Source organism: Stegostoma tigrinum, chromosome 13 (assembly GCF_030684315.1).
Source record: "Stegostoma tigrinum isolate sSteTig4 chromosome 13, sSteTig4.hap1, whole genome shotgun sequence".
NCBI classification, from domain to species: domain Eukaryota; kingdom Metazoa; phylum Chordata; class Chondrichthyes; order Orectolobiformes; family Stegostomatidae; genus Stegostoma; species Stegostoma tigrinum.
This window is the reverse complement of record NC_081366.1, coordinates 31785198-31807982: the sequence shown is the minus strand read 5'-3', so window position 1 is coordinate 31807982 and position 22785 is coordinate 31785198. Positions and strand designations below refer to the sequence as shown.

General features: G+C 40.3%; 1 protein-coding gene across 3 annotated transcripts in view; it reads left to right on the top strand.

Annotated features, from left to right (window-relative positions):
• The window catches only part of LOC125458204 (core histone macro-H2A.1), a 41082-nt gene extending 19387 nt beyond the window's left edge, over positions 1-21695 (top strand). For 2 of the 3 annotated variants that reach the window (XM_048543229.2, XM_048543230.1), the window contains exons 6-9: positions 4249-4348; positions 16046-16135; positions 17466-17640; positions 21022-21695. In XM_048543229.2, the coding sequence (XP_048399186.1) occupies positions 4249-4348; positions 16046-16135; positions 17466-17640; positions 21022-21187 (531 nt within the window). In that variant the 3' untranslated portion in view covers positions 21188-21695. Of the gene's footprint in view, positions 1-4248; positions 4349-5379; positions 5471-16045; positions 16136-17465; positions 17641-21021 lie in introns of all 3 variants that reach the window. The other variant, XM_048543231.2, reaches the window with a different exon arrangement.
• Positions 21696-22785: the final 1090 nt, after the last annotated feature.

The window sequence follows — 22785 nt, the reverse complement described above, 5'->3', positions numbered from 1 at the left end:
CTTCAGAAGCTCTTGATTGGCTGTAAAGTTCTTTGGGATATCTTAAAAGTCCTAAAAGTTACTGCATAAAATAATGCCTTCCTTATATCTGTATGTATCCAAATATATCATTCCACATAGCAACCAGAGCAATTCTTCTCAAAACCTAAAACATTGTTCCCATTGATGATGGTTAAGCTATTCTGAGACTCCTTTATTGCTCCCTCTTCCACCTTTCCTCACTTGTACATGCTCTGTGTAGAATCTTGCAGAATCACTTGGTTCAGAAAAAGTAATCAAACTTGCTATGTCTTTGCTGTCGCTTTGCCAGACTGGTCCTAAACTGGTTCCACCGGTCTGCACTGTTTCTGTGGCAATGTATCTTCTTCAATTTGGTTTTTTTTCCTACTTGCAAAATATTCTGTACTCCAGTAACCTGTTGCATAATTGTATGAACGAATTGCTTGATATGCTAGCCCTTTTATCTGTGATTGAGATGGTTCCTGCGTTCAAGCCCCACTCTACCTAAGCTCTTCGGAATGTGCTGCACAGTCTGAGTAATCAAACAGAGGGTCTGTCTGTGAATAGCTGTAAAGGACTGCATTGCACCTTTATTGTTTAAAGTGTAACTCGGGGTACCAAGCAATTTCCTGTTTCTGTTTAAAATCTAGTACTGTTCGTCAACCAACATTTAGACAGACAACCTGGTCATGTATCTCACAACAGTTTGTATGACCTTGTAGTCTGTAATTTAGCTTTCAGTTTCCTTACATAACAGCACTCCGAGTCTGTTTAGCTCAGTTGGCTAAATGGCTGGAGTGTGGTATGGCAAAAAGACAACAGCATAGGTACAAATCCCTGAAGTGGCAGCTGTATTGTTAGACACCCTGCCTCCCCACGTTTCCCAGTGATTGTGGAGTGATTATCCTGAAGCTATATATAACCAATGGACTTTAAAACCCACTCCAGTTGCACTTCTCCCCAAATTATCCAAACATCCCTGCCTATTGCCTTGTGCTTACTTTATACAGGGAGCCGTGGGACCATTGACCTGGGACATGTTGCATTTGGCAGCGCCTAAGGTGCATCAATGCATCATATTATGGTGGTGGATCAGACTTGTTCTGAATCTGTTGGCTGGTCACCATCTAGGATGGGCAAACCATTCGTGTCCACATAATTTCAGTAATGTCAGATCTTCCCTTAAGCAAGATAGTTTTCTGTCACTGTCGATATCCTGGTGAGTTGCTCATGCAAGAATCTATTTAAAAAGTATTCATTAATTGGAAGTATTACCGGCACTTCTCATTTAAGCTAAGAATAAAGTTGCAGTCAATTGAATTTGAGCTTTTAATATTTATAAGTTAAGCACATTGCATTGAGTAATTGTTATGATTCCATGAGGGAACCATAATCCAAAATAGCCGAACTTACTAAATGACCCCCAATTAAAGAAATTAGCAACAAGATTTTACCTTGTAATAACTTTAACACGAATCAGAATCAAATATGAATTAACAAGCCAATTATGGTAGGTATGAGCTATAAATTATGGCTGGAATAGCAGATACAGCAAAAACTATTTCATGAGATTACAGGCATTCAGATCAATACTATCTTAATGTTACGTGATGTGCAGTCTCAGTCTTACCAACTCTGGTAGATGAGATGTCTTATTTTCCTTACTCAGTTGATATTGTGATTGAGTCACCTTGAAGTCAGAGAGGAAACATTAGGTGGTCAGGCAATAATTTTCAATTCCTCCCTGGCCGCAGGAGCGGTGCCAGAGGACAGCCAATGTGGCACTATTATTCAGAAGGGAACAAGGGACAAATCCGGAAACTATAGGCCAGTTAGTCTAACCTCGGTGGTGGGGAACCTATTGGAAGCAATTCTGAGAGACTGAATTAATCTGAGCTTGGAGAGGCAGGGATCAATCAAGAACATGCAATATGGTTTTGTTGTGGGGAAATTGTATCTGGCCAACTTGAATTTTTTTTTGAAGTACCAAGCTGTGTAAATGAGAACAATGCATTCAACAGAGTCTGCTTGGACTTCAAGGATTTGATAAGATCCTGAGTGGGAATCTCAGAGCAAAGCTAAGACCCCATGGGATTCGAGGAAATTTGGCAAATTGGACGTAGAATTGGCTGAGTGGCAAGGAGCAGAGGGTGATGGTCAAGGGGTATTTTTGTGACTGGAAGCCTGTGTCGATTGGGATTCTGCAGCTGCCATGTTAGGGCCCTTGTTGTTTGTGGTATATATAAACAATTTAAACTTGAATGTAGGAGGGTTGATCAGTAAGTTTAATAATGATGCAAAAATTTGCGGGGTAGTAAATAGTGAGGAAGATAGCCTTAGATTACAGGAGGATATATGTGGAACTCAGTCTGGATAAATGTCGGATGATGTACTTAGGGAGAAGAAACAGTACATGATGAATGGTAGGTCCGTGAGAAGCACCAAGGTTCAGAGGAACCTTGCTATTAATGTTCACCAGCCTCTTAAGGTAGCAGGACAGGTAGATAGAGGGATTAAGAAGGCATATGGAATACTTGCTTTTATTTGCCAAGGGTAGGTGAGGCTTGAACCCAGGACTTTAATAAATTATTGAGATTTGATGCTTGTCTAGCTGCTGCACACTAGCCTTGTTGGGTTTTCTGTAGATTTTTGATTACATAGCTGATCGTATCCCATTCAGTTTGATAAGTCAATTGGGTTACAAGTGGAAAACACTAGATTTTCCAATGTGTATGCAATTTGGAAGCAGCATTCTTAAATTTCTTTTAAATTCTTCCTAAATCTCTCTTTGAAAAAACCTTCCTTTCTCTCGGACCTTGCATTTCAAATATTTGAAACCCATTCCTGGTCCTCACAAAGCGTTGCTCTGCACTAAAGCTGAGAAGCACCATTTTTCTTTCATATCATCCTTCTGTCTTCAGAAGTTAAATTAACTTTGGGTGCTGAGCGGGAAATGTTAGAGTGTCCTCCATAAATATGTTAGTACCAGAACTGCTCCAATGCTCTGTTCTGTAGATTCCATTTCTCACTGGCTTTTATGTTGAGCTCTACCTTTATATACGTAAACATGACTGCACTAATTATATAAATATTCCAAGACAATTGTTTCAGAGAGTTCACAATTTAGGCCATGTTCACACACAATTTATATTTATTGCCTAATCCTGCCTCCAGTTAAATCCCCGTGCCTAGTCCTTAGCTCCTTGTTGCTATTGTTTGTCTACTGTTTTCCTCTATTGCTTTCCTCCCTGTTTTGCAGTTTCCTTCTCTTACACTTGGCTCCCCACAAATGATTTTACATCCATTCACTCTCCTTGCCTCTTAAGTAACCTGTGTATTACTGTTTTGACTGCTTGCAACATGCCTGTCACCCTGTCCTGTCTCCTTAAACTTTTGACTTGTTTTCAATAGTTTTTATAGGGCAATGGAATCCAGTATTTTCCCTCTCATTGGCTTTTCCTTACCCTCCTAATGAGAGCAGGACCAGTGGTTAATCATTGAAACAAATCTTACAAGAGCGATCAAAGCACTGTAAGCTACGATGGATTGAGGTGGAGAATTGTGGAAGAGATGACAATTAATGGTCAGAATAGGATACAATTTTTTCCATCAAACATCAATAATCCGGCATTAATTAACAATGTATCCTTGGGTGTTTTAGCACAACTTTGCTGCAGAGATCAGGAATCCAGGGCAGGAGTTTTGAAGTTACCTTCTGCCCCTCCGTAAGAGCCAAGAATTGAGCGTGTTGCATATTGTGCCATCTTGTCATACTTTCAGAAAAAAGCTCCTTTTCCCCAAGGGCTGCTCTATTGAAACCAGATTTGCTACTTTAAAAAAGGGACTTAAATTTTTATATTTGTAACAGTATAATAGAATTTAACTAAAATTACTCATGTTTTAGTAAGAAACATATCAAAGGTTGCATATGACAAAAGTACAGAATGAAATCTCTGAATTAGGATATAAATTTCCCTGGTGCCTTTTGAGTAGAGATCTCAGGTTCAAAACCAACTAAGGACAGCCAGTACCATGTGTAAAATTGTACCACAGTGCAGGAATGAATGCCCTTAGGGATGGAAGATAGGGGAGAAAATTGAAGAAAGATTAAAATAAAAAGACCTTTTGTTTCAGAGCAAATGTGTCCACAGAGCTTGCTGTCCTTTATCCTCTGCTGCTGTGATTTATTTTTCCCTTTTGTTTTTCCCTTCTACCCTGTTACTTTTGTACCAATGCTTTTCCTTGCAGTTACACCTCATTCACAGTGAACTCAGTAACATAGCCAGCTTCGAAGTGGAGGCCATTATCAATCCTACCAGTGCTGACATTGAGCTTAAAGATGACCTAGGTAAATAAAATGTGACTTTGCAGGTAACGTTGACTGAGAGCATTATGGAATTTGAAATGCATTGCTGATTCTGGGCTAAATGTGACAATAATGACTGTTTATTCCTCACTGGGGATTTCTGGATGTCGACAGTGAGTACTTTTCCATAATTCGCCCCAGTTCACCGTTACCTGTTGTGTGAGTGGACTCCGCCATGCTTTAAAAGATCCTTCTAATTGTGCAAGCAAAGTGTTTAAAAGCATCATGACTAAGTTATTTTTTAAAACAATGAATCAGTAAAAATGTTTCTTGTAAAGATGGCTGCCATAAAATATCAAAATATTTTGCTGAAATTTGTTTGACTGATTGTTTTGCTTTGGCAACCCAGAATAGCCCTAGCCGCCTCTACCATCATGCTGTTCATCATTGTTATTGCTCTAACAACAATGAGTTCCAATATGAATTTGAGCGGTCTCAATTCTTTTTTCTCGTAGATAAAGAAATGTAAAGATTTTGCAGAACACTTGTTTTCAGGAAGACCTGTTCACTTAAAATAAGTTTCAAAATGCATACAGCTCAGATCAAAAAACAAGACAACAAGCCACGCCATTTTCATTGATGATTTTGCAAACCAACTTTTACATTTGATCATTTTCCTAAATATCAAGTGCTATATGTTTGCCTCCCTTATTTGATTGGAATAAGAGATTAAGACAAAGGTATTTATAATTTTGCTTGACCTGGGGTGTAAGGATCTTTTGAAAAATGGTTTTTAAAATTTAAGATAAAGCTGATCATGTGTCGATGATTTGGAGTAAGGAAAGCAGATTCAGATCTTGAGACTGTGTTGGATCCGACTCAGTTTCAAGGTCAATTCAATTAATCGTCAAGTTAATCTTTCAGTTTTGAAAGGCCTCTGAATTGCCTGCTCCATACAGATTTAAATTGTAGTTCTTTGCAGGGGTCCCCTCTTAAAGATATGCCAATGTTCCGGTCTGATCGTTTTCTTTCCATCATGGTTGATGTTCTGTATGTTTGTTTGCCTGTTATAGTTACAAGTTGTACAGGCTGACATTGCAACAATTGACAGTGATGTTATCGTTCACCCTACGAACTCCGACCTCTACACTGGTGGGGAAGTAGGTAATGAAAAATGCATGTCAATCAGTGGCAAATTCTGCTCGGCTACTTAGATTAGTACTTCATTCTTCCAGCAACATGTTGCGTTTAGCTAATTGAAACATCTGATGAACTTGCAAACTTTTCTTTTTAAAGAGTAAATTCTTTCTTCTTTCACTGGTGATCAGGGTGTTAATAGATGGTGGGCATCTTCTATACCTCAGAGGTTTCAGTACAGCTTAAGACAATGGAATGAAAATCTGCCCTTTCTGCTGGCTCGAAAAGCCAACATGAAATATGTTTGTGCACCTCCAATGCTATTGAGTCTTAGCCTGAATGCACTATCTAGAATTTCAGGCTAATTAATTTCTTTGCACTTGTAAGTATATAATTAGTTTGCTTTATTTTGGTATTGGAATGTCTTATTTAAATCCGACTAACCTTATTAGGAGCAGACCTTGATTGTCTTGGTCTACATTGTCGCTGGAAGGATGAAGTGAGATGCCAACTGAATCACAAACTAACTTTAACTCTTAAATAATGCACTGATAAAGACACTATTTGATATTGTTTCCTCTGAGGATTTAGGCCTCAGAAGGAGCCCAAATAGCATCTTTACCGTCATTGCACTGAGTGGATGTGGTTTGTCACAGGCAGTGAAGCCTATGGTGGTGCATAGTGACCATAGAAACAAATTCTAACCTCGTTTGAAATTTGCTCCCTCTGGATAGACATGTTTAAGTTTTATGTTTGTCAGTTCTGGAAAGGCACGGTTCCACTTTTTGCACACATGCCAGTATCAATGCTGCGAGGTCAGATGTAACACGGGTTTAATAGACATTCTTCTCAAACACTGTACTTCCACCACAAATTCAGAGGAACATGCTTTCTACAACAGTGTGACTTTTCCATCTTGTATAACAGATAACCTTCTTGGGTGAAAGTGCAAAACTGTCAGCTTTGGAATAAAAGTGTTGTGCTGTATGGACTCATCAGAACTTTAAAAAGAGATGTGGCTGATTCCAGCAAGACGAGCATCATGAAATGGTGGTACTGGGCCTCTTGAATCATCGTGATTTTTTAGTAGCATTGCTACAAAGACCTTTGGACAAGATCTTCAGGATTTTGACTTGGTGTTGATTGGTAAAAACAGAATCCTCTCTTGAAGCAAGGTTTAAGTAGCATTACACCAACGCATCAGTATTGTTCTTGATAGTTCTTACGGCAACACTGAAACTTTAAACTGATAGGCACCACCAGGTACAGCAGTAACATTGCACTGATGGTAAACACTTCAACCTCAACTGGCTGAAGTGAAAAACCGAGATGACAACTGTTTCTCTAACAGAACTACATTAAACTGAGCACATTGGTCAGTGCTTATTCTAAAGAACTAAAGCAGCAAGGGGCTATTTATGAACATGGAGATACCAGTTCACGTTCAAATAAATCTAAATCAGTGCCTTCAACTGTAATGTAAATGTTGCAAAATATTCCTCGGTTCCTAAATTTTTGAAACAATCTGTCCCAGAAAGCTGATATTGCTGAAGAGGTATTCCACTGAATAGCTCAGTGCAGGGTGAATTATACTCAAGTTTTCAAGAATCATGTTAATATACCCAAGATAAACTCAAACTCAAGGTCTATCAGGCAGTGGTTCTCCCTATATTTTACTGTAGTACTGAAGCTTGAGAAAAGTTTAGACATCACATCAAAATCCGTGAACAACGACATCAGTGCCTTCTTAAAAGGATCTTGTTAATCAAGTGGAAGAACAAAGCAACAAACATTTCTGTTCTCAAAGTCCCACATGCTAAGCATTGACCATGAGAACCTCATGCTAGTTGAGTAGGGTCACAGTTACACAAATTAAGTCAGTGATAATGGGAACTGCAGATGCTGGAGAATCCAAGATAATAAAATGTGAGGCTGGATGAACACAGCAGGCCCAGCGGCCTCTCAGGAGCACAAAAGCTGACGTTCGGGCCTAGACCCTTCATCAGAGAGGGGGATGGGGAGAGGGTTCTGGAATAAATAGGGAGAGAGGGGGAGGCGGACCGAAGATGGAGAAAAGAAGATAGGTGGAGAGGAGAGTTTAGGTGGGGAGGTAGGGAGGGGATAGGTCAGTCCAGGGAAGACCGACAGGTCAAGAAGGTGGGATGAGGTTAGTAGGTAGGAGATGGAGGTGCGGCTTGGGGTGGGAGGAAGGGATGGGTGAGAGGAAGAACAGGTTAGGGAAGCAGAGACTGGTTGGACTGGTTTTGGGATGCAGTGGGTGGAGGGGAAGAGCTGGGCTGGTTGTGTGGTGCAGTGGGGGGAGGGGACGAACTGGGCTGGTTTTGGGATGCGGTGAGGGAAGGGGAGATTTTGAAGCTGGTGAAGTCCACATTGATACTATTGGGCTGCAGGGTTCCCAAGCGGAATATGAGTTGCTGTTCCTGCAACCTTCGGGTGGCATCACTGTGGCACTGCAGGAGGCCCATGATGGACATGTCATCTAAAGAATGGCAGGGGGAGTGGAAGTGGTTTGCGACTGGGAGGTGCAGTTGTTTATTGCGAACCGAGCGGAGGTGTTCTGTAAAGCGGTCCCCAAGCCTCCGCTTGGTTTCCCCAATATAGAGGAAGCCACACTGGGTACAGTGGATGCAGTATACCACATTGGCAGATGTGCAGGTGAACCTCTGCTTAATATGGAAAGTCATCTACGGGCCTGGGATAGGGGTGAGGGAGGGGGTGTGGGGGCAAGTGTAGCATTTCCTGCGGTTGCAGGGGAAGGTGCTGGGTGTGGTGGGGTTGGAGGGCAGTGTGGAGCGAACAAGGGAGTCACGGAGAGAGTGGTCTCTCCAGAAAGCAGACAAGGGTGGGGATGGCAAAATGCCTTGGGTGGTGGGGTCGGATTGTAGATGGCGGAAGTGTCGGAGGATGATGCGTTGTATCCGGAGGTTGGTGGGGTGGTGTGTGAGAACGAGGGGGATCCTCTTTGGGCGGTTGAGGCGGGGGCGGGGTGTGAGGGATGTGTTGCGGGAAATGCAGGAGACGCGGTCAAGGGTGTTCTCGACCACTGTGGGGGGAAAGTTGCAGTCCTTGAAGAACTTGGACATCTGGGATGTGCGTGAGTGGAATGCCTCATCGTGGGGGCGGAGGCGGAGGATTTGGGAATAGGGGATGCTGCTTTACACAGAATGAGTGCCAGCTCATAGAGAGAGCAAAGGAAATCTTTCAAAGGCGATCTTAAAGCCTCCTAATAGTTCACTTTACGAATGTCAACACACAGGAAATAGATGTCTAGTCACAACCAAGATTACCACCCATTGACGCAAACGGTGTCCAGACTTTCCAGTTATCATTCTCTGTCAGTAGTCGGTCTTGTTAAGTGTGAGGGAAAGACAGGCAGCTCTTTGAGCAAACAGTCCGCCACCACATCTAACAGCTGACACCCAATGTCTTCACTGTCAAAGAAACTGCAAGACTGAAATAGAGTTCATGAGCTATCTCTGAATCCATAGCAAACACTGATTTTTTTTTTCCGCTTCTGAATTAACATCGTCGCATGGGATTGCTGATAGTCTATGAGAAGACCGATGAAGAAGGAGACTGCGGAGATTAAGATAGAGATGGTCTATGCAACCATCAAAGGAGCAGAAATTATTGGTCTCTTGGAATTTTTCCATAAATAGATAATATATCTTCTCCTTTAAAGCCGATATAACTTTAGTGTATTTCTTCTACTTATCAGTACATCATGATGAAAACTGTTGAATGCTGCCTTTTCAGGTACTGTTCTTCCACCTTAGAGAGATGTTCTGCTTTGAAAATCGTGTTTGAAATTTATAGAGAGAGAGCAAATACTCAGGTGACTTACCTCCAATCGTTGCCCTGAAGTTGGTGCAAGGGAATTCTGTAATGTATTATTTACCTCCCTTCAGTGGGTAAGCCTCTATCTGTTGTCCAGTTGGAATTTCACCATATCTACAAAGAAAAAGATTGAACATTACCTTATAAAGCAGTGTGGGCATGATTGAGAATACTGCCCTCCTTACAAGAGCAAGTTGGGACTTGAGTATCTTAGCCACGTTTTTAAAGGTCTGCATGGTGAAGGTTGCACTGGAAGTATTCCTAACCTCATGGCAAAATCATCAATTCATTTCTTTAATCTGCAAAGAACTGGGGTTTCATTTGTTACTTTTGGAAGACAGTTTTGAAGAACAAAGCTTTGAAAGAATTTGCAGGAAAACACTGTCAGGGATTGATTCTAATACTCTTGTTAACATTGCAAAAGCACATTTTTTAAAAAAACAAGTCTTGTTCAAAGAACGGGAATGTCTCTTTGTGCTAAAACTTATTAAAGGGGGTGTTCCTATTTCATCTGACAAATATACTCATTAAATATGGTCACGCTGCAAACTGTGTTTGTAATTTGCTTTGTCTGCTTCTTACAGGCAAGCAAGTAACACAGAACCTCTGAGTACCTCAAACCTGTTCCTAAAATCTGATGGGGGCTCATGATAATGCATCTCTGGAAACTATTTGATTCTTTCCCCAGGAAGATATGTTCAGTTTCATTTTTGGTATTGAAACTTGAAGCTTTTTCAATGTTTTAACTACTCTGAATTTAATGTACTTCTTAATGGAAGACAACACTTCTTTCCTTCTTGACTCAACAATTAGAGGTGCTCAGAGGTGGCTATCAGCTTGTGGTACACATGTAACTTACAATAGCAAGTGGGTTCCTTGTTAAAAGTCACTGAAGAGTCCTGAAACTGCTATTGATGTTGCATCATCCTAAAGGTAGCAACCACTTCACTGGCCATATTGCAAACGAATGTGTATGACACAAATAAGAATCAGTCTGTGTAATAATTGCTAAGATTTTCCATTTAGTAGAGAGGGATCGTAAGTGCAAAAAGAAAAAAAAATCAAATTTGGTGAATTTTCTTTCTTTCTATCTAAGTTTTAAGTTTTGTACCAGTAGGTTTGAAAGCACCAGCTTTAAATTTGGTTTTGGCTGCTACTTATGAAATATACATCTACAATTGAGATTTTTAAAAATAATTCAATAGTAGTTATATGCTTACATTACACAGCCTCAATTGCCTTGGCGTGTTAAAGCTGATTATTATGATTCTGACGTTTTCTCAGCCCCTTATGTTCCTCGCAGTTTTCTTAGCTTGATATCTCAGGGAGAGGATTCCTCTTGTTTAGCAATGAGATAAACAAAAGGACATTTGAATTACCATGGCTGGACTGTACACTGGGCCCATTAACAACGTTCCAGGAGTTTGATCAGAAACTTCATCGACGAGCCATATAAATACTCCTGGCTTTAAGATAAGAAGCTATGATTTCTGGGAGAAGAAATTCACCTCCAGACTTCCAAAAGCATCAACAAAATACAAGTGATAGAACACTCTCAACCAGCATGAATGATCAGCACCCTATCCACTGCCTTGAACATTCATTTGCTTCACCATTGACACCGAGTTTACAATGCACAAGCTAGACTGTGATGACTCAACAAGGCCTCTTTAACAACACCTTCCAAACCAGTGGTCTCCACCTATAAGGACAATGGAAACCGATGCATGGGAACACCTGCACTTGGAAGTTGCCCTCCATGCCATACACCATCCTGAGTTGGAGCTATCACTGTTTCTTGACAGTCATCAGATCAAAATTTTGGACATCCCTTTCTGTCAACACCTGGTGCTCCAGAAGGATTGCAACTGTCAAGAGATAGCTCACCACCACTTTTTTAAAACAAAATTAAGGACAAGTGCTATTTTTTTTCCCAGAGATACTCACTCACATTATATTAAAGAATTTTTAAAAACTCTCATCTACTCTCTGTTACCTTATCAAGGACCTCAAAAAAGTTTGTTAAATGTGATTTTCTCCAAACAGATCCCTGCTGCTGTGTCTCAACTAACCCACATTTATCCATTTCAATCTTAATATTGTCCTGAGCTAGCATTTCTAAAAGCAAAACTTTCCTACTTTTATTTTGCATTCCTGTTGAAATAAAGGCAAATGTTCCATTTGCGTTTCCTAATTAGCTGCTGAACTTGGATAGTAGCTTTCTGTGATTCATGCAGAGGACTCAATTCTGCCTGTTCTACAGTCTTTCTTAGTTTATTTCATTTTTGGCTTCTGTGTTCTTCCCACCAAAGTGCCTAACTTTTCATTTTTCATATCATATTCCATCTGCCAAATTTTTGCCCAATCACTTAATCTATGCCCATCTGAAGACACTTTGTGTCACTTGCTTTCCCACCAATTTTTGTGTCATTTACAAACTTGGCAATAGTATGTTCACTTTCAGAATCCACTTCATTAATATGTTTTGTAAATAACTGTGGCCTCAGCACTGATCCTTGTGGCAGACTGTTGGTTACTGGTTTCCATTCTGAAAATGCCCTCCTTAACTCTATCTTGTATGAGTTAGCTAATCCTCTATCCATGTTATTAACTACCTGTAATAGACAGTAGGTGCAGGAGTAGGCCATTCGGCACAGCACCACCATTCATTATCACCATCCACAATCAGTATCCTGTTCCTGCCTTATCCCTATAACCCTTGATTCCACTATATTTAAGAGCTCCATCTATCTCTTTCTTGAAAGTATCCAGAGATTTGGCCTCAACTGCCTTCTGGGGCAGGGCATTCCATATATCCACCACTCTCTGGCTGAAGAAGTTTTTCCTCAACTCTGTTCTAAATGGCCTACCCCATATTTTTAAACTGTGTCCTCTGGTTCTGGACTCATCCATTAGCGGAATCATGCTTCCTGCCTCCAGAGTGCCAATCCCTTAATAATCTTATACGTCTCAATCAAGTCCCCTCTCATCCTTCTAAACTCAAGTGTATACAAGCCCAGTCACTCCAATCTTTCAACATATGATAGTCCCGCCATTCTGGGAATTGACCACGTGACCCTAAGTTGCACTTCCTGAATAGCAAGAATGTCCTTCCTCAAATTGGGAGACCAAAACTGCACACAGTACTCCAGGTGCGGTCCCATCAGTGCCCTGTACAGCTGCAGAAGGACCTCTTTGCTCCTTTATTCAATTCCTCTTGTTATGAAGGCCAGCATGCCATTAGCTTTCTTCACTACCTGCTGTACCTGCATGCTTGTTTTCATTGACTGATGTACAAGAACACCTAGATCTCATTGTACTTGCCCTTTACCTAACTGGACTCCATTTAGATATTAATCTGCCTTCCTGTTCTTGCCACCAAAGTGGATAACCTCACATTTATCCACATTAAACTGCATCTGCCATGCATCTGTCCACTCACCTAGCCTGTCCAAGTCACCCTGTATTCTCATAACATCGTCCTCACGTTTCACACTGCCACCCAGCTTTGTGTCATCGGCAAATTTGCTAATATTAATTTTAATGCCTTCATCTATATCATTAACGTATATTATGAACAGCTGTGGTCCCAGTGCCGAACCTTGTGGTACCCCACTGGTCACCGCCTGCCATTCTGCTATTGTCTCTTATTGAGTAGCCTAATAGGAGGTATCTTATCAAAAAAAACCTTTCGAAAATCCAGATATGTTACATCCATTAGTCAAAGAGTCATATAGCACAAAAACAGACCCTTCGGTCCAAACAGTCTATGCTAAACATAATCCCAAGTTAAACTTGTCCTGCCTGCCTGCTCCTGGCCCATCTCCCTCCAAACCTTCCATATTCATGTACTTATCCAAATAACTTTTAAATGTTGTAACTGTATCCACATCCTCCACTTCCTCAGGAAGTTCATTCCACACACGAACCCCTGTGTCTTTTCTTTTAAAATCTCCTGTCACCTTAAAAATTTTCCCCCCATCTTGAAATCCTCCATCCTCAGAAAAAAGACAACTACCATTAACTCTGTCTATACTCCTCATTATTTTATAAACTTCTTTAAGGCCACCTCTCAACCTCCTACGCTCTCCACTGAAAAAGTCCCCAGCAATCCAGCCTTTGTTTGTAACTCACACCTTCCATACCTGGCAACATGGTGGTAAATTTCTTCTGGACCCTCTCCAGTTTAGTATTATCCTCCCTATAACAGGGAGATGAGAACTAAAAAAAAACGCAGTATTCTGGAAGAGACCACACTAATGTCATGTACAAACTCAACATGCCTTCCGAGCATGACTTCTCCCTTTATCGAGTTTAATTGTTACCTTCCCAAGGAAGGATTATCTAAGAGTTCCTGGAAGGTTACTGCACGTGCATCCACCATCTCTCTAGCTACTCCCTTTAATATCCTAGGGTGCACCTTGTTGGGACCAGAGGACCTCTCTGTCAATAGCTCTATTATTTTCTCTGACACTTATTCTTTAACGGTGGTTGTTGGACTTATTTCAAATACACCTTTTATCACTTGATTATTTAGTAATTTTGAAATGCTACTTCTTCAGAAATGGATGTAAAGTATTAATGCAAGTCGTCCACCATTTCCTGGTTCCCTGCTATTTTCTAGCCTGATTTCTAAGCAGCTTGTGGTTACTTTGGCTTCTTTCTTCTTTTTATATTTGCAATGCATATATTTACACTGCAGTACAGTAGGATTCTTAATATGGACTTGCCTTCTTTGCACTAAGTTCTGGAGTTTTATTTGGTAAAAGATGGTAAAGTTGGTGCTGCACGATGTATGGGAGGTAATTACCAACCTGAGCTGCAGAGAGGAAAAAGAATACTTTGAAGGATGATGTCTGTTACAGAAGTAACTCTGTTTTCTTCTTAATAAAAACGAAAACAGTTCAATTTCTATAATGGACGCCTGATCCAGAATGACTGCTTTATCCACCAATAAGTTTAAAAATTATTTGTTACATTTGGGTTTGCTTGGGTTATTCCTGAAGAGTGCTAACAATACAGCCCGTTATGACAATGTCATTTGGATTTGTGGGCTAAACAACTGAAGATCATCAAGGACTGAGACTTTACATCCAATCTTTGTCACACTGTCCATCATATCAATATAACCCGTAACTCACGGTTGGCATGCAAAAAGCTATTTCTACATGACAAGGTACTCTTCTAATTTGAACTGGAAAACCATGACTGAATAGTGTCAATGAACGTCCAACCTTTCAAGGTATCACAGCAAAGAATTTGTCTGTTTCAAGAGGAAAGCTATCTTCTGCACAGGAAATGCAAGAGATTACAGGCTCTTCAGTTTAACCAACCTCAGGCAATCAGGAATGGAATCAAAGACTTTCACCCAGAAAACTACTAGACTTCCAAGTTCAAAGTAAATACTTCCTAGGAGAATAGTGAAATCTCCAGATCGCCTGAATCTGTAAATGCAGAGGCTAGGGCAGGGAGACAATGGAAATGTGGTAATTCCATATTCAATTATATAACATTAACAGCTTCGAGTAGTAGTGTATAACTTTATATAATAGTTTTTTTTAAAGGGTTAAAACTGAAGAGTGCCAAAAATACTGTCTGCTGTGATGGTGTCATGCGGGTTTATTGGTAGGACAGCTAAGCATCCCGAAGGAGTAAAACTTAACATCTGGTCCTCTTCAAAGTCTTTGTAACAATATCTATGAAATGAATATAATCTGTGACAAGCCATTAACACATGATGAGCTATTTATTGTTGAGTACAAGAGACTCTTCTAGATTTGAGTGGAAGTGGTTTTCCTCTAAAACATAAGAACACTTAAGCCCTATAATTTCCTAGACGTATGGAGGATGATGGCTGTAACCTTCTTCATGAGAACCAGCTTACACAGTATAATGAGCTGATATACACGGAAAATGTTGTGGATAGCAGTATGGATTTGACCTGCCTGCTCATGCAGCATTACTCAACGTGAACCTTTTGAAGATTGACCCTTTTGAAGGAGTAGCGCAACCTTAATGTAGCATAGACTATGTCCTGCAATTCTGCATAGTTAAAGAGCTTTTACCTGAAAACAAAAATACGTAAAATGTGCAGATTGCAATGAACTATCCTTTTTGCTGCATGAATTAGGGAGTTTTTACTTAGAGTATTTCAATATCTTCCTGAAATTTCAAGTTATTTTCAATTCAGCTCTAACTACAACAAAACTACCTGCCTTGGGATAGTTATCTATACAACTGGGGAGTGACTGATGAATTGCAACTTGACATGAATATAAATCATTTGTAAAGGAACACAAATGTACAAGATCCTATTGTGGGCTAATCTTGAGAATGCTAAGAAGTGAGGATTCCAAATGAATGATTTCATGCTGTTTAGATAGTAAATCACCAAAGAGTGAGTTTTTTTCCCTCTCTTCAGATTTTCTAAATGGTACACTGGCATATTTTTTCTGACAGATGTGCAAAGATGTGATGTGATACATTAACTTGAATATTTATTTTGTATTATCCACTACCCACTCTACTTAGGAACTTGATGTCCCTCAACGTCTGATAGAATATGTTCATGGATAAATCTGTCTAAAGTAAATCCTTGTGACATACCCTTAACTGAACTGACAAATTCTAGTGCATGCTTTTGTTTTCAAAACAATAAAACACTTACAGTGCACAACCATACAGTCTATTTTGCCCTGTTTCTACTCTAATACCACAATTGTAAATTCTAATTTCCACTTTTAGGCAGTGCTTTGGAGAAGAAGGGTGGCAAGGAGTTTACAGAGGCTGTAAATGAGCTGCGCAAGAAGAATGGTCCCTTGGATACAGCAGGAGGTATATTCTCTTGATACTCTCTATGGAGCAAGTGAACTTCTTTATATTTTAAAAGAATGCATTGAATCAAATTTCATAAGCGATAAGAAACACACCATTGTGGTGTAGTTTGTTTGCTGTGCTCAATTGCAGGTCTTTGGCTCATTATCTTAAGCTGACCACTTGACACTGTCTGTGAGTTGTGGTTTGCTATTGTTTTGTTCTGTCAGGGACAGGGCAAGGGGGCAGGTTCCAAGTCTCTCTCAGCTGAAGCAGGAATCAAACCGGTGCTATTGGTGGTGATCAGAATTAGACATGAGCTATTGAGACCACACATTCTGAAAGCAAATGTCACTTTCAGTGGTCTGTGACTGATGGCACTTTTCTGTGGGCTATAATAAGGGAATAAGATTTTACAGACTCAAAAAAAACCAGACTGCATGTTTCTGAGTTTGTATAGAGCCATGCATGTCTGAACTAACTGCAGGAATATGCAGGAGTAGCCCATGATAACATATCCTATTTTCTGCCCTTCCTTGGCATTACCATTGCAAGGAGATGTTGGGATTGTGATCTCAGCACATGTTGGGATCATAGTGATGAATTCATAGTCTGCCTTGCTAGGATATCACTCATTGCTGCTGCAGTTTTTACCATTTGGTTACAAAAACACTAATTTTCTTTTCAATCAGCAACGTTTACCAGGATTTAATGGATTGGCATTAAATTATTTATGTCATTTTGTGCTTTTGTTTCTCCTTTTAGTTTAAAAATTCAATATTCACATACTTAGTTTGCATTTATGAACCTTACCTTGGTGGGAGAGATCGCTCCTATTTCTGCTTTCTTCATGCTACTGATTTCATGCAGGAAAACAACACTGACAGTATTGTGAAGGGGCACTATTTGAGTGACTTTTCATTATATGCCGGCTGAGATGGTGAACTTGTCAAATGTTTTGACTACTGGCTGAGCCAAGTCCTACCCTTACTCACCCTGTTTTCTGGCATGGTTACATGAAAGTGGTAAGGGTTTTCAAGCTTCTCCAAATTGTTATGCCTCCTCCAAAGGCCCTGAAGAAATTGGATGTGTCTAACTGATGCCTGACAGAAACCAGTTACCTCCGAGCATGTAGGAATCGTATTAGAGATATGGTACTTGACGGTCACTGATCTGTGTCTATACACTTCGTTTAGTCTGTACACTTCAGTTAGTCTGTACAACTTTTCTTTCCTTGATCTTAATGCTGTTGTTAATGCTAAGGGTAGGTCAAATTGGGAAAGAGGATGTGCTGATTTGATTCAAAGCACACCATCTCTAATTAAATATATTCAATTTTCTTGTTTGTTAGCTGTGCTAAGTTCAGGCCATGGACTGCCAGCCAAGTTTGTTATCCACTGCAATAGTCCTGGTTGGGGGTCAGACAAGTGTGAGGAACTACTGGAGAAAACAGTGAAGAACTGTCTGGCACTGGCAGATGAGAAGAAGCTGAAATCTATTGCCTTCCCTTCAATTGGTAGTGGCAGGTATGGAATATTACTTCTTACAAAAGTGTACTGTTTAAAAAGAGACGTTATGTTAAGTTGCTAAAATGCTATTGATTTACTGTACATCAAATACTTTGTTAGTATTGGTGTTTATCTTGAGAATTCAGATACTGCTGAAATCTATAGTTATTTGTTAATAATATAATAAGACTGGCGTGGATTTGCATTTTTTACCATTCCTGGCACAACTGTAAACTTATTTATTTGAGTTGAACATCTCTTGACTGAATGGTTTATGCAAATATCTTGTACTGCGAAAACTCTCTCAACAGATGAAGATATTAACAAATTCGAAGTCACAACTCTCTTCCTGCACAGTTTGTGGAAACAGAGTTCAGATCAGATTCCCTACAGTGTGGAAACAGGCCTTTCGGCCCAACAAGTCCACACCACCCCTTGCAGCGTCCCACCCAGGCCCATACCCCTATAACCCACGCCCACCCCTGAACACTACGGGCAATTTAGCATGGCCAATCCATCTAGCCTGCACATCTTTGGACTGTGGGAGGAAACCGGAGCACCCGGAGGAAACCCAGGCAGACACAGGGAGAATGTGCAAACTCTACACAGACAGTTACCCGAGGCTGGAAGCGAACCCGGGTCCCTGGTGCTGTGAGGCTGCAGTGCTAACCACTGAGCCACCGTGCCGCCCCAATTAGATATATGACATTCACATGTTATCATTATATCCTGGGTAAATATTTTATACACTTTTTTTTGGGTGATATGCGTGATGGGCGACTGATTCACTCCCGTCATAATCACCACCACCGCCTGATGAGGGGCTGTGTTAGAAAACCCCTCTTGGTAAAATGCCCCGCTTTGTTTAAATAATTCTTCTAGCTGTCCTTTTGTTCTTCAGTGTTCATCAGAAACATGAGTGAGTTGTCATTATCCCTCTTTCACAGATATTTTTCATGACCCTTTAATAGTCTTCAGAGCATTGGATCTTCCTTACCTATGTCTGCTGTGGAATAAGGGACAGTTTTTCCAAGTACTCCCATTTCCTTGCTCTTAACACCGTTTTGTGTTGTGGTTTGGTCAGAGCCTTACACAATACTTCGAAACTACTCAACCAAGTGCTCTGTACAAATTAGATATCACTTCCTTCCTTTCTATTTGGCAGCACTATGTGTAGAACCTAGGGTCACACTTGCATTTTTTTATGGCCTTTTCTACTACTGTCTCCACCTTTTTAAAATATTTACGTATCAGTACACTTAACACGCTCATTTTCTGCACTCGGCTCCTTTATCTTGGAGGTGAAATTCACCCCTGTCAGCAGCATTAAACAGGCCTGTGACAATTACAGCGGCCTGTCCTTTATTGCTTCAGGTTTTATTTTCCATTGACTTGGAAAATATTGCCAATATTATTAATTTAAAATCTAGTAAAAGTGACGGAAATGGTGAAAAATTGGCTGCCATTTCACTACTTTTATGACCAACGTTGGAGCTGCAGACAGACTCCTCTTTCTGTCTTGCTGCTGAGCTCTGATACTGTGTCTAAGCTACCTGGCCACGTAGCTCTGGGAGGTTCTGCACACACTGATCAGCATGCTAGTGCATTGGTTTCTGTTCACAGAAGCTGCTGGTGTCTTAGGTCCTCAGAATCAGCAAGAAGTTACAGGCAATGTTGCTGTTGAATTGGTAGCAACAGAGATGAATTTAAAAGGGTGGTGATAATGACAGCCCAATAAATAAATAGTTACCTGTGCTTACTGCTTGATGTAAGAAATAAGCCAGGCAGGTTCTTTTAAGCTAACAAGTAAAATGTTGGTTTTGTTGCTAAAAGCACTGAAGCAAAGATGCAGAAAATGTTAACAAAAGTTTTAAAATGTACAAAAATGTCCAACTGTCCTCCGATACAAAAACAACATGCACACAGCCTCCACTTCCACCGCAACCATGCAAAACGAACAACTGTGAAACTGTAGAATATCCAATCTCGCAACTTTGCCAAGCAACAAGTACAGTCAGAAAGAAAATGATTTGCAGATAATTCAGAAGCATGTTTGCAGCTGAAAGTCATCTTCCCACAGTAGTTGCTGGTACTGGAGTTTCTTAATGAAGCAGCCATTATGTAGTAATGTCTAGGAATTCTAATATTCTCTTGGAGACGGTGGTATTGACTCAAGATTATCCTTTTGTGAACTCTCAGTTTGTGCCAGTGAATTCTTCTGGTGGGACTTCAAAGCAAGAAGCAGCTCAACTTTGATGGGAGGAGTATCAAAGAAAGTGAAGATTATCACCCTTGCAGCCTTTCTGACTTTAATGAAAATTTAGTATTTTTAAAACGAAGAACTGAGGCACGTGACCCCTTTTGCACTCCCTGTTCTCTTTATCTGTTCAGCAGTTTATGCCCTTCTACAAAAGAAACATTTAACTGCTCCTGGCTATTGTCCTTTGCTTTGAAAATTGGCCTTTTGAGAAGTGCAGATATATCTCCAGCTCATGATATTATGAACTAATATTTTGAATAGTACATCTTCATAACACTAACAGTCATCTTGTGCTCTTGGTGAAGATCGATTTCAGGTGCCCCACTCTTTTCCTTACTTTTTAGGGTGAATGCTTTCCATATTTGTCTTTTTCCCAAAGTTCACTGTCTCTGTTGAATTGTACCACATCTGCGGTTTACTTCCCCCTCCACTAAACTGTCCGTCACCCCTCTCTATTCAGCTTTGCTGGTCATTTTAACTTCACATTTTCTATCTTCAGAAAACATCAGTATTTTTGAATCCCTACAGTGTGGAAACAGGCCGTTTGGCCCAACAAGCCCACACCGACCCTTGGAGCATCCCACCCACCTAAGCTACACAACCCTGAACGCTATGGGCAATTTAGCCTGGCCAATCCACCTAGCCAGCACATCTTTGGACTGTGGGAGGAAACTGGAGCACCTGGAGGAAACCCATGCAGACACGGGGAGAATGTGCAAACTCCACACAGACAGTTGCCCGAGGGTAGAATCGAACCTGGTTCCTTGGCGCTGTGAGGCAGCAGTGCTAACCACTGTGCCACCCTTTTGTTGTTCTTCTGACTGTATGCCCATATTTGTATCAAATACTCTTTGTCACACAATGATTTACAAATGGCACATGCAGATATAAATGAGGTGAGTAGTATCGAGTGCGATGTTGAATTAAGACCTTTGAAATTTGCCTGAATGCTCAGAAAAATCTCTAGTTTTAAAACAGTTTGATCATAATTGGTTCCTTCCTGTGGGTTTTGTGAATGAGGTAAATTATCTGTGTCTTGTGCAAGGAAGAGGCTCATTGTCTCAAACGTTGATCCATATTCCATGTGTATGCGTTTAGCCAAATGGTACGGCATTAACCAATTTTTCATTTTCTTACAGAAATGGGTTTCCCAAGCAGAGTGCAGCACAGCTGATCCTGAAGGCCATTTCCAGCTACTTTGTTTCGACAATGTCATCCTCAATCAAAACTGTCTACTTTGTTCTTTTTGACAGTGAAAGTATAGGCATTTATGTCCAGGAGATGGCAAAGCTCGATGCTAATTAAAGATGTCAACTCCAGAAGAAGAATTCCTTGACATTGTGATGCACCCCACTTTTTTAGTGAAGTTATTAAAATGGCAAAGGGCGGGCAATTCAAAGGAATCTTTTACTTAGCATTTGTTTCTTGATTTTACAATGGCACTGAGATTTGGCTTGAAAACAGATTATGCACTGTTATCAGAAAGTCACTAGAATTCATTGTAATTTAGTATATATTTTGTAGGTTTTAATTTGCATCAGAAAAAAATACAAAAAGTATTGCTCGGAGTCCAATTTTGCCAGTGTGGACATTTTTAAATCTCAGCTGAGAGAGATGAGAGGTACATTTTGTAACTCTGTTGTGGTACATTGATGTGCACCCAGTAACTCAATGAAAACACATGGTGCTACAAAACTGTATTTTGTTTACATTACAGCCAATCACCACAAAATGGTTGTCAAAAGTTATGATAAAATGGAGTTTGTCATTTGTTTATTAAATTGTTGGACTGTGGTGGCACATCGGTCTTTTACATATTTGTGGTGGTCTTTTGTTTTAAATGAGTTATATTTAAAAAAACAACAGTAACAAATCTGTATGTATTGAAACAGGAGTACCTATCATGCATAGCCATTTTTGTGCTTATTGGAAGTTCCTGCCTCTCTTTGCAAACTTGAAAATCCCTTTGCCGTTAAACTTCCTTGATACGCATTGCACTTAAGTAATTTATTACCTGTATTAGAAAAAAGGACCTTCATACATGTTTCCTGGGACAGAATAAATTACTCAAAAAGGATTTAAATTAAGTGTAGAACCATGTAACACTAACAAGGACCCTCGTCACTACCGGGAGCATTGTCTAATAGCAAAGTAAGTTATTTGCACAAAATACACATAACTGCGTCTCTTGCCTGCAGCAATAGGGCTTGCTTCGTGCCAACTGTTCCTCTGAGCACCAGGCTAGGGCAGCAAGTGGAAGAAATGCAACCAGCTTTTTCTGAAGATATGCAAGAGCTGTCATAGAATCATAAAATCCTTCGCAAAACTGGACACTGTCGTCAGTCATATTACTTGCAGAGAACAAGCACTGATACCCTCACACTTGGGACTGAACTAATATAGAAAAACATGAAAATGCTTTGAAGGCAGGCAGAACTAGCACATAACTGTCTCTCATACTTGCTGGATTTTCCCTTTAAACCTCCACAGTATTTTGTGGGTCAGCACATTGGCTGCATTACTAATGCACACTGACTGAACACGTGCCTCCACACCCTCACTTCTCCTTACCTCTCAGTTCACTTCTTCTGTTGCATTTACACCCACTCCTTAACTGACCAAGTCTCACTCTAGGAATTGCTGGCCAAGAATGCTGCTAAAAGAGTTAAGTATCAATTTGCAAAACTTTCCAATGTATACCAATGGCAGATGGTAGAGATCCCAAGTCAGCAGTGTGATGGAATGAATGTTGGAGCTTCAGCCATCAATATCCATAGGCCCAGATTGCAACGTGCATATAAATGCATGTTGCCACAGCAACTAAGACTGTGTGAATTAACTGTCACACATCACCCTTAACGAGCATCATGTTTGACCTTCCAGAAAAATGTTCAACCATACCA